The sequence below is a fragment of the Schistocerca americana genome, chromosome 7, assembly GCF_021461395.2.
Source record: "Schistocerca americana isolate TAMUIC-IGC-003095 chromosome 7, iqSchAmer2.1, whole genome shotgun sequence".
In the NCBI taxonomy this organism is placed as follows: Eukaryota; Metazoa; Arthropoda; class Insecta; order Orthoptera; family Acrididae; genus Schistocerca; species Schistocerca americana.
The window spans coordinates 122730090-122749747 of NC_060125.1; the positions used below are offsets into that span (position 1 = coordinate 122730090).

Consider the following 19658-nt stretch of genomic DNA (forward strand, 5'->3'; position numbering starts at 1 on the left):
AGAATGGCCATGGGGGTTTTGACCCTGTCTCTGTCGTATGCGAGTCCATTACGCTAACCAACGCACCACCTCTCTCAGTTACGATGAAACCCGTTACATGTTAACCTAGTAGTGCAAACTAGTTAGGATTCTGGTATTAATGCCATGAAAATATTCCCTTTTATATAAAATTTGACCCATGAATGAATAACAACGCGATATCACTACTGATAATAAGCTATCAGGTAGAAAGCAAATGTCTATAGGGCAACTTACTACGTAAAGAGGCCTTAAACATGAACTACAGGAAATCAGACCACAACGAGGATCTTCAATCGTCGTAATGCGGCTTATACGTACAGGTGTAAATAGCCCTCTTCTTATGGAAAAGACGTGTGCAGTGCGGGTGTAGCTGCGCTTTCTGAGGTCTAATAGCTAACGACAAGTAGCATGAACCACTAAAGTTCAAAGTTTCTATTTCTTCACGACTGCAACACGTGCCTTGAAGTTGTCTGCAAGTCAAAACCTTCATTTTGTCTGCAAAATTGCGTGTAAAGAAGGAAATACATTGTCTGTTGAAGTTATTTTATGGTAATATTAATTCTGATGAAGGCAGGTCATTTGCAGCAATAGTTGTGCTCACATCCGCTACTAACATGAAGAAAGGCTAAACGAGCACATGTGCAACTGAGCGTAGCAAATCGTAAAATTGAGAGATGAATGCAGAAGACGAAAATCATCGCGTCCAACCTCCTTTCCCCAGAGTAGTGCGGAAACTCGACGTGGTATGGACTCAACAAGTCACTGGAACTCAGCTGGTGACATATTGAGCCATCCTGCCTCTACAGTCGTCAATAAATGGAAAAGTGTTGCCTATGCATAATTTTGTGAATGAACTGAACGCTCGATTACAACCCATAAACGTTCGTTGGGATTCTGGGCGGGCGAACTGGTGACCACACCATTCGATCGAACTGCCCAGAATGTTCTTCAAACCAATTGAAACAGTAGTAGCCCGGTGACCTGGCGTATTGCCATCCACAAAAATTCCACCGCTGTTTGGCAGGAAATGGTCTCCAAGCAGCCGAACATTACTGTTGCCAGTCAGTAGTCGGTTTGGCTGGACCAGAGGACCCAGTCCATCCCATGTTAACACAACCCATACCATTATGAGCCACCAGCGGCACACCGTGCTGTTTTGACAATTTGGGTTCACGGTTCCATGGGGTCTGTGTCACACTCGATTCCTACCATCTGTTCTTACCAAGTGAAATCGGGACTCATATGACCAGGCCACCGTTTGCGATCGTCTAGTGTCCAACCGCTGTAGCCGCCAGCCCACAAAAGGCGCTGCAGGCGATGTCGTGCTGTTAGTAAGGGCACTCGCATCGGTCGTCTGCTGCCATAGCGCATTAACGTCATATTTTGCCGCACTGTCTTAATGGATACGTTCGTCGTACATCCCACATTGATTTCTGTCATTATTTCATGTAGTGATGTGTTACGTGTGCAACAGACGGCCCCTGCTAGGCAGACTACACTCAAGACACGCCTGTGTACCATATAACATACACAAGCACTTGCAGGCGCAACCAAGAGGAAAACAATTTTTCAGAATAAACAGAACTAGAGACTAATGCGTTTTTCTGTAGAGGTCGCCTCACAGACACAGGGAAAGTTGGAGTACTCCGCCGACCTCCGCCGGCTTTATAAGGCCAGCGCAGCAGCAGTACAGCCAGTTCCTCGCCGAGCTAGGACCAGCTCCGACAGACCTCACCGACGCTCTTAATGAATAGTCGTCCACATGTTTTTTGTTTTCTTTGTGTGTATATCGTGATATTTCGAGAAGTGTAGTTCAGTTTCAATAAACGACATTATACTGAGTGTTCTACAATACTGTTGCTTGTCTGTTAACACGACAGTTCTGTGCAAACGCCGTTGCTCTCGGTCGTTACGTGAGAGCCATCGGCCACTTCATTGTCCGTGGTGAGAGGTAATGCCTGAAATGTGGTATTCTCGGCACACTCTTCACACTATGGATCTCGGAATACTGAATTCCCTAACGATTTCCGAAATGGAATGCCCGATGCGTGTAGTTCGAACTACCATTTCGCATTAAAAGTCTGTTAATTCCCGTCGCGTCGCCACAGTCACGTCGGAAACCTGTTTACACGAATCACCTGAGTACAAAAAACTGCTCATTTATACCTTGCGTAAGCGATACTACCGCCATCAGTATATGTGCGTATCTACATCTACATATATACTCCGCTAGCTGCCAGCGATGTGTGGCGGAGGGCACAATTCACGCCAGTCATATTTCGCTCCCTCTGTTCCACTCGCGGATCGCGCGAGGGAAAAACGACTGTCGGAACGCCTCAGTACGATCTCTAATTTCCCTTGTCTTTGAACAGTGATCATTGTGTGATTTGAAAGTTGGTGTTAATAATATATGCTATACACCCCCAGCGAAGATCGGATTTCGGAATTTAGTGAGCAGCCCCTTCCGTTTAGCACGCCGTCTATCTACAAGTGTGTACCACTTCAAACTTTCTATGAGATCTGTAACGCTCTCTCTATGGCTAAATGTACCAGTCACGAATCTTGCCGCTCTTCTTTGGACCTTCTCAATCTCTTGAATCAGACCCAACTGGTAAGGGTCCCACACAGACGAACAATACTCTAACACTGGACGAACTAACGTATTGTAAGCTATTTCCTTTGTTGAAGGACTGCATCGTTTCAGGATTGTACCCATAAACAGCAATCTAGAGTTCGCCTTACCCGTTACTTGTGTAATCTGATCATTCCGATAGAGATCATTTCGAGTAGTCACACCCAGATACTTGACGGACGTTACGGCTTCTAAAGACTGGGCATTTATTTTTGTACTCGTACATTAATGGGGATTTTCGCCTTGTTATACGCGGTAGGTTACACTTACTAGGCCTAATATCGAGAGATAACTGCCAGTCATTACACCACGCATTTATTTTCTGCAATTCCTCACCGATTTGTTCACAACTTTCGTGTGATACTATTTTCCTGTAGACTACAGCATCATCGGCAAACAGTCTAATGCCACTGTCAATACCTTCAACCAGATCGTTTATGTAAATCGTTAAAAGCAGCGGACCTATTACGCTGCCCTGGGGCACACCTGAAGTTACGCTTGTTTCTGTTGAAGTCACCCCGTTCAGGACGACATACTGCTCCCTGTCTGTTAGTAAACTTTCTATCCAACCGCATATGTCATCGGATAGACCGTAAGCGCGCCCTTTTTGGAGCAAGCGACAGTGCGGAACTGAGTCGAACGCCTTTCGAAAGTCGAGAAATTGGCATCAACTGGAGAGCCAGTATCTAGAGCCTGTTGTATATCACGCAAAAAGAGGGCCAGCTGTGTCTCGTATGACCGCTGTTTCCTAAAACCGTGCTGGTTTCTGCAGATGAGCGTCTCAGAGTATAGAAAGGTCATGATGTCTGAACACAAAATATGTTCCATAATTCTACAGCAAATCCCATGACTTTTGTCAATCACTGTGTACTACGCTTCGATGCAGACAGTAATCACAAGCTACCTCTGGTTCGAAAATTTCACACAAGCATGAAGATAGTAGCTACTTTGGTACGATTGCGTACTAACTATGGTTCATCTCCTTCTCACTTCCATAGACGTCAAGGATAAGCCTTTTTTTTTTCGTCAGAAGGTGGAGTAAATCACACGCTGTATTCCTACAGTTTCTTCGAAGCACAACAAAACTGTTCAGTGATTTTCTTTGTGCTTCCAGACCCTACCTTGTCCTGCAGGTTCACCGGATCGCTCTCCAACTGAGATAGTTTTATCGTGGGCAAAGCCCTTCAACCATCTCGGCATTTGGACTATGTATCCCGTCAGTCGGACAGACCCTGGCTCTATAACCCTACAGATAATATCCAGTAACTCTGTGAATCAATGCTGAACCGAATAATAGCTTGCACAAGAGCCAGAAGTGGGCCAACTCAATATTGATTTTCTGAGTCCGTGAAGCTGTTTCTCTTGAAAAAACTATCCAATTTCTCATAAGCTTCAATCACTTGTTTGTCTGTGCACGAATATAACATCTACCGAATTCCGTCCGATACGGATAATTCCTTCACATTGTGTTGTTCTTTTTCTATTCTTTTGAGTGTATTTCCACTATGTCCGAATTAAGTTGCTTTGAACGATATGCTTTGAGTGTAAAAAACTTGTTCTCGTTATGGTCCCTGAGCAAGACGAGACAGTTCTTATATCTAGCCAGGTTGTCTCCTCCACAATCCAACCACTGTAAATCAGTAGCCGTGCACTGAGTTGACGAGTCTCCTGCGCCACATGTAGTACGGCGCTCTAAGAAAGACGCTACAGTTTAACGTCCCCACCAATAAAGATAGATCTGGGATTACTAAAGGCTGAGGAAAGAAATCGGCCGTGCGCTTTTCAAGGGAACCAGTTGGAGCTATTTAGGGAAATCACAGAAAACCTACATTTGGATGCCTGGGCCAGGATTTGAACTGTCGACCTCCAGAATGCGAGTCCAGTGTCCTGGCCACTGCGCCTCCTTGCTTGGTACAGCGCTCGAGACTACGGCATTGAGTCTGAGGGATTCGTTACATTGACGGACGGATGGAAAGGATGGATGCACTTAACACCTAGACCCAAGTAGATAAACGTACTTGTGGGACAGAGAATCTCTTTATATCAATCACTTTAAGAACAGTTTTGATTTCGAAAAATATTTGCTGTTCGTCAAATTCTTAAGTTGCTCCTCGAATAACATCCTGCCTCCTATGTAAGTAAGTATCAAAGGCACTAAACTGTACTTTACTAATAAATTCATTGTGCTAAATGGTTAGCTGTGGGTGCTTCCTTACTTCCAATTCGATCCTGTTTTTACCGGCAGAGGTAATATTAACCATTTTGCCTTTGGTTTCTGGATGGTTTAAATTTATTAATATCAAACACACGCTGAATGCATGTTGCTAACATTATTTAGTTACTTTCGAATACAAACGCAGTAAGGAGCACAGTCATTTGGATTATACTAGTTGTTTTTAGCTAGAGCTGTCAAATAACAGTAGTGACATTTTTCTCATCAGACTGTACCTAAAGAGTTATTTTGAGTGGAAACATCTTGTGCTGCGATACTTTCGAGGCTATTTCCTGTAGCAATCTTTTTCTCAACAGCATGCAGAGTGTCAACTTCATTGACACCATTACTGTTTTCATCTGCTTGCTGAGCTTCCATATTGGCTACATCCTCGGGACTGGTATAACACCACGCTACTAATGCGTCACAGAAAGCAGCTGTGAAAAGGGAAGCAGCCGCTGGGTGGCGGCACAATCCATACACAAACACTGAAGCACTACTTGAGCAAACGGGGCGACACGGACTGCGATACTCTGGGTGAAGAAAGAGATGCCAGCTCGCCTTATACCCCCTGAGGCGTTGCGGGACGGATGAATTGCTTTTCGTTATCAGTCAATTACGTGCCTATCAGAAATATATGTACTCGTTTCCTGCACGGACAGCAACAGTTTGGCTTACATGAAACCCTGACGGTGATTTCGAGTAATTACTCCCCTTTCCTGCCTTACTTTTCGTGTTTTGTCTGTTACGACTAACTTTGTGCGACCGGTGTCGTACCCTCGTAATGAGTTCTGTGAAAATTATTTACACAGTGGTTATTAAAGTAACTTTTATTTCTCTTTTGTTCGTGAACAGGCGGATGTGTACCGGTTCTCCATCTCGTGGGCCCGCATCCTGCCCACCGGGGACCTCGACGTCATCAACCAGCCGGGCATCGACTACTACAACAACCTCATCAACGAGCTGCTCGCGAACGGAATTCAGCCTATGGTAAGAGAGACACATACAAGTGTGTTTAGGTGGTGCAATTTTTTAGTTGTTTTGTGTTGCAATCTAATGCTGGAAACTTCACCTACAACGGAAGAAACTGTTACCGGAATATGTTACGGAAAGGAGGACTCAAATTACTGTAGAGTGGGTTGCTGGATGTGAGACAAAATGTTCCCTCCTCTTAAATCCATGTGCCCTGTTTGCATAAACTTACTGATGCCACAAAATTACTTCTTTCAATTTTCAAACATTTTTTTATTTATTCTGAGTAGCTTTTTCCAGCTCGGTGCCATGTCCACCGTTATTACTAAAGCTATTTCATGTAGAAATATTGTTCCGCCGTATGAACTCGACAACTGCGAAAAGAATTCCGGATCAACCGGTTCGTGGAATGAGTCCATGATCACTCATCGATATAGACTGACAAGCGAAAATATTGTGAGCTCCTGCTTAATAGCACGGTGGTCCACATATGAGACGCAAGACAGCAACGAATTTGAATGGTATGGGTTATACGAAAGCTGGGTCTCCAGCACCAGATGTCTACGCACAGGTGACGCACTTCCCGTAAATTACGGGTCGACATCCTGTGGGAGTGAGGTCTGCGCCCATTAGTGTTCCAGATGTGTTCCACGGGGTTCAATAGCACTATTCAGGCCTTGTAACACCGACTGTTATCCTGTCTGACGATTCCATCGTCGTCGGGGAAGACATCAAGTATGAAGGGATGCAGATGGTCTGCAGTAATATTCACGCATCAAATGAAACCTTGTGGGCAAGAGAACTATTCAAGTCTCAAACATCTATGAGGTACACAGGGTGTTTCCGTAAGAGCGTCCAAAAATTGATCAGGACATAGAGGATGCACCACTGAACAATATCAGGTAGGGAACCTGGGGTCGCAGAAGCCAGTTTAAGGCTACGCCTACGTGTAACGACATTCCTCTCAACAGCGAGTAGTTCGCCTTCTGTAATGTTCGCACATGCATTGACAATGCGCTGACGCATGTTCTCAGGCGTTGTCGGTCGATCACGATAGCAAATATCCTTCACCTTTCCCCACAGAAAGAAATTCGGGGACGTCAGATCCGGTGAACGTGCCGGCCATGGTATGGTGCTTCGACGACCAATCCACCTGTCATGAAATATGCTATTCAATACCGCTTCAACCGCAAGCGAGCAATGTGCCGGACTTCCATCATGTTGGTAGTACATCGCCATTCTGCTATGCAGTGAAACATCTTGTAGTAACATCGGTAGAACATTACGTAGGAAATCAGCATCCATTGCACCATTTAGACTGCCACCGATAAAATGGGGGACAATTATCCTTCCTCCCATAATGCCTCACCATACATTAACCGGCCAAGGTCGCTGATGTTCCACTTGTCGCAGGCATCGTGGATTTTCCGTTGCCCAATAGTGCGTATTATGCCGGTTTACGTTACCGCTGTTGGTGAATGACGCTTCGTCGCTAAATAGAACGCGTGCAAAAAATCTGTCATCGTCCCGTAATTTCTCTTGTGTCCAGTGGCAGAACTGTACACGACGTTCAAAGTCGACGCCATGCAATTCCTGGTGCATAGAAATATGGTATGGGTGCAATCGATGTTGATGTAACATTCTCAACACCAACGTTTTTGAGATTCCCGATTCTCGCGCAATTTGTCTGCTACCGATGTGCGGATTAGCCGCGACAGCAGCTAAAATAGCTACTTGGGCATCATCATTTGTTGCAGGTCGTGGTTGACGTTTCACATGTGGCTGAACACTTCCTGTTTCCTTAAATAAGTAACTATCCGGCGAACGGTCCGGACAGTTGGATGATGTCGTCCAGGATACCGAGCAGCGTACATAGCACACGCCCTTTGGGAATTTTGATCACAATATCCATACATCAACACAACATCGAACGGTTCATTTTAACACGGGTAATGTATCACGAAGCAAATACCGTCCGCACTGGCGGAATGTTACGTGATACCACGTACTTACACGTTTGTGACTATTACAGCGCCATCTATGACAAAGCGAAAAAAGTAGTCCAACTAAAACATTCATATTTTTTACGTACTACACGAATATGTAATAAAAAATCGGGGTTCCTGTTTTAAAAAACGAAGTTGATATCCGTTTGACGTATCGCAGTGCCATCTAGAGGGGGCCAACCATAGCGGCATCTGGTTTCCCCCTTCAAATTAGACGAGTTTCGTTCTTTGTAGTTTTTTCGTTTGATGCTTATTTCGTGAGATATTTGGCCCGGTCACTATCAATGGACCACCCTGTGTATGGATCGTGACAACCCTTTGAGCATCAACTAAGACCGGAAGATGGCGCACTGAAGCGCAGAAACTGGTAGCTACACAATAAATAAGATCACAAGGACGGCTGTAGGCGTTTCATTTTCTTACAATAGTGAACGTCCGTAGTCGGCGAGACTTCCAGTCAAAAGGACGGACATATAGAAACCTCTGCCTGAAGTCAAGATGGCTGGTGGGAACCAGTGAAGCGTCAACGACCACAGTAAAATGTTATTACGGTTCAGTACGTACGTTCACAATGATTACAAATCGTCGTTCTTCTGCAGCAGCGTCGGCTGTGTTGGATTCTAGCTGACGTTCGTCGAGTCAGCTCAGCGTCTGCACGCCCAGGTGGTGACGTCAGCGACGCTGGCGGCGTGGCTGCTGTCGGCGAACGGGTCAGCGGCTGCCCAGCGTGAAGTGATTCTCGCTCGCTCCGTCCGAATTCTACGACGACGCTCGATGACCGAAGCGCGATGTACCTGCTGTCGGCAGTCGTGTGGTCGGTTGTTGTCCCCCCTAGCCCTCGTCGGTTTCAGCGCCCGAAGGCGCCTGAGTGTTGAACAGGAACGTCGACCCCAAGAGCCCCTGTTGCTGGCTTCCGCGTTGAAGTGCGGTACTGGCAGCACTCTAAAATGTGGTGTCGTTTCTCCATTAATAAATGGCAGGAGGAGAGCAGCATAAAGTACATCCAGTGAAAAAGAGCATCGTCTTGAGTAGCGCTAGTTTACAGACAGTACTGGAGCATATAGGTCATAGATTCAATACAGTATCGTAATCACAGAATCGAGTGCTCTGACTGCCATCGATTCCAACGTTCAACTCATGACGGCAGGTGAAGAGCTGGAGCATTTAAACTGAGCTAACGTGAGGCTATGACCCAAAGTTCGATTCGCAATGGCCGAATGTGCTCCCCTTATTCTGCTACAATCCGTCCCTGGTAGCTGTGTGGTCAGCGCGACGGAATGTCGTGCCTAACGGCCCGGGCTCGATTCCCGGCTAGGTCGGAGATTGTCTCCGCTCAGGGACTGGGTTTTGTGTTTTCCTTATCATCCAGTGTGCGATTTGCAGGGGGGGATTGGGGGAATTCCCCTCCCCCCCCCCCCTCTGCATCAGACCATCCCCTCCTCTGGTTTTAGTTTATGCATCCCAACTTGGGATGTTTATTTCCCACGCATTGGAGTAAAACTTTGCATATAATTTAAATTTGTGGAGCCGAACACTGAAAGTTTTTAATAAGTGTTACTAATAATATTATTAATATGTTTCAGTTTTCTATCATCAGAATAAGTACAGCTTTTCACAACTGTGCCTCTACTTTTTGAATGCCCCTGTATATAGATTATTTTGTAAATAAGCTTTACCTATAATGTACTTTTAAAGATATAACAAGCGATGGCTTTTCTGACAGTGCATACGCGTGAATAGTGAGTTTCGGCATTAACATCTATTTATAAGTAGCTGTTTAACCATGCGTAACGCCACGGTCCAAGCTAGTAACATATATAATTCTACTAACCACCTAAGACATCCCCCCCACTGGTAAAAGCACAAATTGCACCCTGTTATCATCCTCATTTCATCCCCCATCGACACGCAAGTCGCCGAAGTGGCGTCAAATCGAAATACTTGTAGCAGCCGACCGGTCTGCCCGACGCGAGGCATTTCCATTCTGCTACATTCAGCTGACAGGCTGTTAAGTGCTGTGTCGGTCCCTCACTATGTGCTCTTACAAAATACATACAGTTTCTTGCAACTTGCCTTACGGGCTAACGAATATGCTTGTCCCGCTTCCTTTGGTTTTCCGTCCTCTTTTCTGCTGAACACTTATTCCTTACTCTGGTGACAGTGACGTCGACCTGACCCACTTGCGTCATAATGCCTCGCTTCCTGCTTCTCTGGCATGACTTGAATTTGCCTGAGACTATGTGAGTGAGTTTCAATATTTTTTTCTGATTTCTACCACTTACTATTCCGTGTCGTAACAGCCAGATCGAGGAAAAGTTGACTTTCCGTTAACTTTTCAACGCGGGCTGCCTTTTTCAGTTTTGCAATATTTTCGGCAAAATAAGGCGAAGAAATGATCGTCTCTGTGGTTTTTGATTTTATCAGTATATTTAGGCAAATGCACGATTTTTGAAATAAGGTCTGTGATAACTTTAACTACTTTCGAATCCAATATTAAAATAGCAAATAGTAGCAGCACTTCATTTTGAAATCGTTACAATAGGTCTTACCGTATAAGATACAACATTTTGCACAAAAATATATGATGCTTTGAAGTATTAGTGTTGTATCAACAATTTCACCTTTTATTTTTATGAAATACGGACGTATACTTGCCACAAATAAATCAGATACTGATAGCAAGAGTCTCTTATTAGAAAGGTGACGCTGTCAGCATTCTGTAAGGTTAGATCTTGGTTTTAATTCTGTAGTCATATACCCGAAGGACTACCTATTTTATACACAGCTTGTAGTACAAGTAAGTCTTACAAATGCCACGATGTATTGCTAACATTACATAACTTAAGTTTATTTGCAGGGGAAAGTAAGACTGCGTGTCAAGAACAAGAAGCTATATTTATGAATATAAAAGTGTTACGAGTGAGCAGAGTAACGTGAGATTGGTAACATGAAGCTATAATTTGGCGCAGGTGACGATGTACCACTGGGACCTGCCACAGGCGCTGCAGTACATCGGCGGATGGCCGAATCCACTGCTCGCCGACTACTTCGTGGAGTATGCCAGAGTGCTGTTCGAAAACTTCGGAGACAGAGTAAGTGCCGGTGGCTCCATTGTTTCTCGCACCGCTTTCTGCTCATTGCGATACATGTCTGAGCGCCGTGGTCGCACAGGTGAAGTGGTGGATCACCTTCAACGAGCCGTCCGTCTTCGTGATGGGCTACGCGTCCTCTGGCGGTCAGGCGCCGTCGCAGAACGCCTCCGGCATCGGCGACTACCTGGCCACGCACACCCTGCTCAGGGCACACGGACTCGTCTACCGCCTCTACGACGAACAGTACAGGGCCACGCAGAACGGTACGTGTCATAATTTGCTTGCATTACTTTGCTGTCGAATTATCTCAGTCTGTCAACCTGAACACGGCGTTTAAAGAAAAGTGTAACGTATTAATAAATGTAAAGCACTAGTTTGCTTTCGTTCTACAGTATTCCTTTTATTGTGTTAGCCGGTTTTCGGCTTACAAGGCCATCTTCGGACATTTGCTGAGTATTGTCACCAAAGAAGTTACAATGTGTGTAAACAACACTGGAAGATAAGTTACACGTCTACACTGAAGCAAAAACTTACATTAAGTAACATCTTTGACAGTGTGGTGGTAAGGCAATGTAAAAAGTAAAAAACTGAACAGTACATAACAAAAGTAAAAACGGAAAAGACAGGAAAAAATTAACACAAAATAGGAACAGCATGCCTACATATTAATAAGCTAAACTAATAAAACGAAATAAAATTAGTACTTGACAAGGCTACTTCAGGAGGTATAGAACATGGAGAGTGATACACAAACCAATTGAAAGAAGAAACAATTATCAGTGCATCTACAGAATTTATAAGGAACTTAAACAATAGCAATAAGATAAACAGAAATGAATAAATGCAGGAAAATGGAGGAGTGTGAGAGAACATACTGTAAATGCAATCTTTGAGAGTGTGGTGGTACTGCATTTTAAAAGGTAAAAAAGGCTGAACAACACACAAATACAAAAGGACCAAACACGAAAAACGTTAACATTATACTCAAAACTGTGACTTCATAACAGTTTGAATTACATAAATGAACCAAATAAAATAAAAACAATATTTGATGAGACAACTACAAGAGGTATTAAATCAGTTAGAAGAAAGCTTTAACAATAGAAACTACAGTTTATATGGATTACACAGACGATTTCAATAAAATGAAAGAACTTAATGAGTATAGGAAAATGAGAATATGTAGGAACAGACAGTGTTGGAAGTAATGAAAAACACAGATGATTATGTGGAGCTTGGGAGAGGGGAAGTGTTGAGCTGTGTCTGGTCATTTAGGATTAGATCTAGACTGTGAGCTAGATGTTTGTTAATTTCCAGGGCTTCCAGCAGGTTTAGTTTATGGCCTTTGTTTGCTAAGTGAAGGACGTGGGACACTGGCTGGTAGTTGTGACCCTCACTCAGTACATGCTCAACAAACGCAGAGTCAGAATTCTGCAGCCTCCAGCTGCGTTCGTGTTCAGCCAGTCTAGTTGATATGTCTCTGTCTCACTGACCAATGTAAAACTTGTTACAATCAGAACAGGTGATTTTGTATACCCCACTGCTGGCTAATAACTGGATCTTATCTTTGCTATTAAAAATATACTGGGCTGTCGTGTTCATAACATAGTACGAAAGCTTATACTTGCAGGCCTTCAAAGGGCGCGGCCGACTTCCTTCCCCGTCCTTCCCTAATCCGATGAGACCGATGACCTCGCTGTCTGGTCTCCTTCCCTAAAACCAACCAACCAACCTTGCAGGCCTTCAGTGCTTTGGCTACAATCTGTGATACCTCTAAATTGCTCTGAGCACTATGGGACTTAACTGCTGAGGTCATCAGTCCCCTAGAACTTAGAACTACTTAAACCTAACTAACCTAAGGACATCACACAACACCCAGTCATCACGAGGCTGTGATACCTCTCCCAGATATGGTAATGTACACCATTTGTACAATGGATGGGGAAGCAGACGGGGCATGGAGGAGGGGTATAATTTTCCGTTTTTGTTTCCTATGCAAAATGTGGTCAATAAGGACACGACTGTAGCCATCGGCCATCTAACTTTGCTTTAAAATTATCTGTGGACAGGGGGACAGATATGAGACGCTGTACCATTGAGTGGAAAGCTGCGTGTTTGTGAGCTGTGGGATGTTGTGAGCAAGAATTGTGTCTGTAGTTGAATTTTTTTTATAAATTTTGAAATCATGTGTCTAAGTACTGATGTTAATGGTGAGATCTAAGAAGTTTATTGAGTTGTTGCCAACCTCCATTGTGAACTGAATTTATTTATGTTGACTGTTTAGGTTTTCAAAAATATGCTGCCTTGTCTTGTAGTACCAGTCCTCGTCACATATCTAAACCATTATTCGATATTTGGATTCAAAGGTTCTTTTTTCAGAAAATGTTGTTCAAAATGGTTCATAAATATTTCAGCCAACAGTGGACTAAGAGTGGAACGCGTACCTAAGCCATCTTATTGTTTATAAAGAGCCACCTTGGAACTGGAAATAGTTCCGTGCCAAGCATGTCTGAGTGGCCAGTCTCAAGTCATTCAGTTCCACAGGATTGACATTAGACTTGTACATCAACTCTGTCAGAATATCAATGCATTCCAATGCTGGTATGTTGGAAAACAAACTGTAGACATCAAAGGACACTACTTTATCACTCTGTGACATAGTGCATCTTTCATATTATTTACAAGGTCCACAGAGTTTGAAATACCACGCTTTGGTTTGAATTTAGTCATGCTCTTAATTAAGGCATCCGCTTGAGACTTCCCGATATCAAAGTAAGGGCTTCAGTACTGTTTATACGACATAAAGTATTAACATTTACTCGAGCTACTCATTCTATTATATCTCATTTATTAACGTGTCTTCGACCGGCCAGTCTGGCTCCCCCTGCCGATGTTGGCCGGATCAATTCTAAATTCCAGCACATACGTAATAACAAGTTTTCTGGTCGCCGACGTTTTATCAGTGACACACCTTATCACCAGATCTTTGGTTCAAATGGCTCTGAGCACTATGAGACTTAACATCTGAGGTCATCAGTCCCCTAGCACTTAGAACTACTTAAACCTAACTAACCTAAGGACATCACACATATCCATGCCCGACGCAGGATTCGAACCTGCGACCGTAGCGGTCGCGCGGTTCCAGACTGTAGCTCCTAGAACCGCTCGGCCACCGCGGCCGGCGCAATAAGCGGAATCCCCCGTTTTTGACCCACCTGTAAAGACAGATATGAAGTTGTGGTGCTGAGTTAAATGCTCTTAAATAATGTATTAAAAACATCTGTAGGAGCACAACGTCTCCTGCACTGTACTAAAACTAAAATTACTCTTGGCCTCTGCAATAACTATGGTGGCAGACGGTTGAAACCCTGGATTTGGGATTGTACATGCTACATACCAAGTGACTGTAGTATATGCCACACGTGGATCACAGAGGCCCTTGTTGCTCGTGGTCGATTGGAGAGAGAGTGTGTCAGAGGTGGTATGGCATGCAGGTGAAGTCGGAAGTGTGAGGAACTCACATACCTCACGCACCATGAGAAGCTGCCGTCGAATTTAAGTGGCGGTTCACCAGTCTCAGCACAGAGACTGGGTATAAGTCTGGTCCTATAAGCATCCTTGGCGAGTCTGTTCCCTCATTGTCGACAGCGCCGTTGATCTTCAGATAAGAAGGCGTCGATGATCCATATACTGGGCATCCATAGTCCAGCAAACGGACGAAAGCTCTGTAAAACTGGACCAGATGTGCTCTCTCTGTTCCACAACACCTGTGGCTTAGGTACTTTATCATCTTCAGGGTCCTGGCATTCAAGTGTCTCAAGTGTGCCAATCACGACACTTTGAAGTAAAAACAACGAGGCCCAGAAAACTCACTGAGTCTTAGGTAAATTAAAAAGACGACGAGAACGGAGGCACACATCTGCAGAAAACCGAAAAACCTGTCTTTGCATTCCACTCCACTAACCTCCGCAGAGTAAGTTGCAAGTGACGAGTCTTTGTTGCAACACTGTAAGAGGAACAGAAAACATCAAAATCGCCCACAAATAAGGAACATTGTACGGGATTCTGCACTGTAGACGTGACACTGTTCATGGTCGTAGCAAACAGGGTTACATTTAAAACACTACCCTGAGGGACCCCATTCTCTTGCTCAAAACAATCTGGCAGAGTGAGGAGGCTGATAAAAATTGTCTCCCTCCCAGAGTTGGGAAAGTTCCTGTTTGCCATATCTAATTTAAAAAATTGGAGGAGGATTTCCTTTTATGTTGCTGGCAAATGTCGAAGCACACAGTACCGTATTTGGTCGTGTCTGGGTGCAGTATCATGAGTCTCAGACATTGCCTGTTCCATATTCCACTAGGAGAATGGGTGGTTGTAACACTCACAATTGTTGGATCTGAAGTCCAACTTGCTCCTCTCTACGGTCGCACGGTAGCAGCGAAACTCTGGATCCTGGCAGGGATTGGCTACAGTCTTTGCAAAACGTTCTGTCATCGTCTGAGAGAGGTCTGCAATTATTGTTTGGAGACACACATTTTTCATCACTGCTGCTGTCGGCAAACGACTTTGTTTACCTAAAATCCTGGTGACGGCTTCCCATACTTATGTGAAACAAGTGGGGCTGTTGATGGAGTTCAGGCGAGAACGCTTTGCCATGACGTTTCCCCGCTGTCCTTAATTACGCGTCGAGCCTTGACACTCGCAACTGTGAAGGCTGTGAGGTTGACTGCAGCTGGGCGGTATTTAGAACGTCGAAGGGCCACACGCCTTTTACGGTTTGCTGAACGGACTCATCAGTACACCAAGGTACAGGTCGCCCCGTAAGACAACCAGAGGACTTTGGGATGCATAACTCAGTGGCACGATGGGTTACTCGTGTGATGTGGTCCACCCATTCTTGGACACTACGTTGTCGCTGTTTTGAAATACAGCCAGCTGGCTGAACAGTGTCCACTTAGCACTGCTGACAATCCATTTCGCTGGCTTATGTTCAGATAATGCTCGAACCTGTAGCTGGATCCACAGTGGGAAGCGGTCACTCGAATGAAAGTCATCAGTTGCCTTCCACTGAGCTGAGTCTGCCAGGGCGGGAGAGCAGTAAGAGCGATTGATGGCTGGGGATGATCTAGTAGCAGCCGGGAAATGACTGGGACTGCCTGTAGTGAGAATGAACAGCTCCTGAGACTTCATGAGGTTCTCCAAGATTCGACGAATTACATTTCCACACAGGTTCTTCTGTTGCGGACGAGAACACTGGTACCGGGTTCGCAGATAATTGGTTTTCCTTATCCGATCATCTGAAGCTGCTATCTCAGTTAAACGTCTTCTCAGTCTGCACTTACCCATTTTCCCTCAGACGATCGTATGGTTCCACGGGCACTACACTGACTATGCAGTCAGGTGTGACAATACCAACCCCATATTTTTGACCAAAATATGACGAATTTGCATTGGAAATGGCAGAGGCTTCCACGTTATCGTCAAGCTACTGGAGATTTATAGGGCCTTTCCCCTTGTTCTGGAGCCTTTCCGAATTGCGTTCTTCCTAGAGAAAAAACTTTGTGTTTCCTTTCAGCCCCAGAATAGTGGAATTTATTTGCATTAACTTTTATTAAAAAATGTTCCACGCCTGTATTGTGAAGCAAGGCCTGTGTGAGTTCTAAAATCGAAATGCAAGAAAGTGGTTAGCGTTCAAGCTCTATAATCGGTGGGTCACTGGATCGAGTCCCGCTTATGTTTTTAGTGTATATCTGTTTTTCAACAGTCATGATATTATTTCATATCTATGAAGTTTTACATGTAATATAACGAAAAAATACTTGTATTTATATGAAGGTTTGTTGAATGCACAATGGTATTTGGCTGTTTTCTAATTTTAAATATCATGACAAATACTATATTTATAACTGTCCACAAGCAAACGACCAAATGCATAAAATTTTCCTGAAAATGAATGCCCGTCGTGATTTGCAAAATGCGTTATACTTGTATGTGCTTTGTAGCTGGACGGTTCAACCTGCAGACACAGAGACAGGGCCAATTCGGCATTTATCTTGGGTAGCGATGTGACCCTACTAGTGTTGCAAGAACGAAGAATGTTCGTAAGAAATTTTTGAAGAACACAAAATTTGTATTTTTTACTGCAAAAATGAACATATGATACTCATTGTCGTAAAAGTCTTCAGTTTCACAGAATAGTTCTTCTTCAGCCAGTCTGTAGGAATGGATGAGGTCCTCGTCAGTAGCAACTGTCTTTTCTCATAACATTTCGACGTTAGGCCGACCATGTTGTTCTCCCATTGCCACAGCATCTGCAGAAATCGTTGTGGATGATTCTTGTCTTCTTGAAGAAGATTATCATAGTGTGCGAAGGCATCTATTGACTGACGTTTTGCGGCTGCGTTTTGCACTGAGTTTTCATGCCATTCATCATCCGCAGTAGTGGAAGGATCGGGAGTCGCCTCCATTTTTGCGCTAAAAATGTTAATTTTATGATTTTCGAAAAATTCACACATGTGCGAGGATCTGTGTCTGCAGGTCGAACCGATCGTCTACAAGGTAGTTCTGTGTATCTTACCCGACAGCAAGTACAGGGTGTTCAAAAAGTCTCTCCGCAGTGGCGTATGATTGTTAGCCGCGCGTGCGAATGCCGCAGTGAATATACCGAAATGAGACTCAGTGAAATACAAGTTATTAATTGATTGAATATTAATTTTTATTTACAGTGTCCCTCCTGTTACTGAATACACAGTTTTATTCGTCTAATCATCTTTCCAAACACAAGCTGCAACATTTCTTCTGTTACAGAAGCAGTGAAAGTGGATATTGCAGTACTCAATTCATCGATGGATTTTGGTCGGTTTTTATAGACAGTTGCTTTCGCTGCACCCCAGAAGAAAAAGTCAAGTGGTGTTAGGTCAGGCCATCGTGGAGGCCAAAGTCCCTGTGAAATTATGCGATCACCAAAAACATCAGCAAGCAGTGCCATTGAGACGCGAGCCGTATGCGCGGTTGCATCATCTTGCTGTTCATTATTTCACTTACCACAAGTTCTCCTATGAATGGGTACAGAATATCACTGCAGTATCGTTGTGCGTTTATTGTTTCGCTGAAAAATATGGGACCCACACACCGAGGTCTAGAAATTGCAATCCAAACTCCTATTTCCACAGAATGAAGTGGTTCCTCATGAATACACAATGGATTTGCAGTACTTCACATACGAGAATTTTGCGAGTTCATGTACCCGGATAAATGAAACGACGCCTCATCAATGAAAAACGTTTCATTAAGAATATCCCTTCCATTTTGTTGAACGGAATTTTTGAACCATTGACAATAATGCAGTCTCTTCCCAAGATCAGTATTTTTCACTTCTTGCACGACTGTCACTTTGTATGGGAAAAGTTCTAATTTTTTTCTTACAGCTGTGTGGGCCGTTCCGACACTAGCATCGATTTCCTGGGCGAGTTTTCTTACTGACTTGTTCGGACTCATGTACATTTTATCGTAAATATCGAGTAGTTTATCTTGAGACAAAACGCTAGGACGACCACTTCTTGGTGCATCTGTCACTGAACCCCTACTTCGAAATTTGTTAATCAAATCTCACACAGTATCGCGATGTGGGAGTGTTTTCTGCGAGAAAACTGAATTAAATGTTTGACGAACTGAAACTGTGTATTTACCGCCAGCTTTGAACACTTGTTCGGCTAAAAACACATGTTCTTCAATGGTTAGCATTTTAACTGTGACAAAAACGCAACAAACGAACAAAGCAACTAAACTTAAACGTTCAAGTAAACACGTAACGACCCACACCAACGATACTACTGACGCTGGCTGAGATAAACGAAACAGTGGAATGTTGGGAGAGTCCACTTGAAGGGACGTAACCCAGACAGGCGAACAATCATACGGCACGCGCGACTAACAATCACACGGCACTGCGGAGGGACTTTTTGAACAACCGCTATAAGGAATTTCGCAACACACGACAGACACATATGTTCACGGAAACTTCATCCGTTTGTTCGTTCTCTTGTTTCACTTGTCGAATACTATTAATATAGCACTTGCTGTAATAATTAAAATCAGTAAAAGGCCAAAAGCAATCAGTAAATGTTCGTGAAAATATGCGTGTTTTTTCATTATGTTACCTTTCAATTTCACATATGTGTGAAGTAATGGTACGGTCAATAATATGACCAGCGTTGAAAATATATCCACAAAAAAGAAGAATGAGTGTGCTTGAGCCAGCTATCTACCGATTACAGCTCTAGACTTAAAAAAAATTAAAAAAGAAAAATAGAAAAGCAGATTTTATCCCTGTCGTCGTTGACTGTAGCTATTTTTATATATTTTTTTCTTTCGTTTATTTGTTTATTAATTTTTATAGTTCAATAAAGCGACAGCAAGAGTGCCACAGAAATGAAATAAATTATGAAACAATATACCTGAAAATGGGCCAGGACAAGAATACCACAAGGACCGGTCAACTCAACCGGTACCTTGACGATGAAATACAAGGTTCAGCATATTTGCGAGTAAGTCGTGGTATAGGGGCGGGCGCAGACACTTCCAATATGCGGTGTCAAAATATTGGTGGAGGGCGATTGGGTCTGTGCTGTCTCCTCCATGTGCAATGTAATGAACATAGTGGCCCAAAAGCCATGGAGTTGTGCCTGAGTTTGTCCTCGGAAAGTAGGAGGAGTCTGGACGCA

General features: G+C 43.8%; 1 protein-coding gene across 1 annotated transcript in view; it reads left to right on the top strand.

Moving 5' to 3' along the window:
- LOC124622458 (myrosinase 1-like) overlaps nt 1-19658 on the top strand; it is a 78936-nt gene that overhangs the window by 20322 nt on the left and 38956 nt on the right. Inside the window, exons 3-5 of the mRNA XM_047148162.1 lie at nt 5721-5855; nt 10813-10935; nt 11015-11198. Of these exons, the coding sequence (XP_047004118.1) occupies nt 5721-5855; nt 10813-10935; nt 11015-11198 (442 nt within the window). The remainder of the gene's footprint in view (nt 1-5720; nt 5856-10812; nt 10936-11014; nt 11199-19658) is intronic.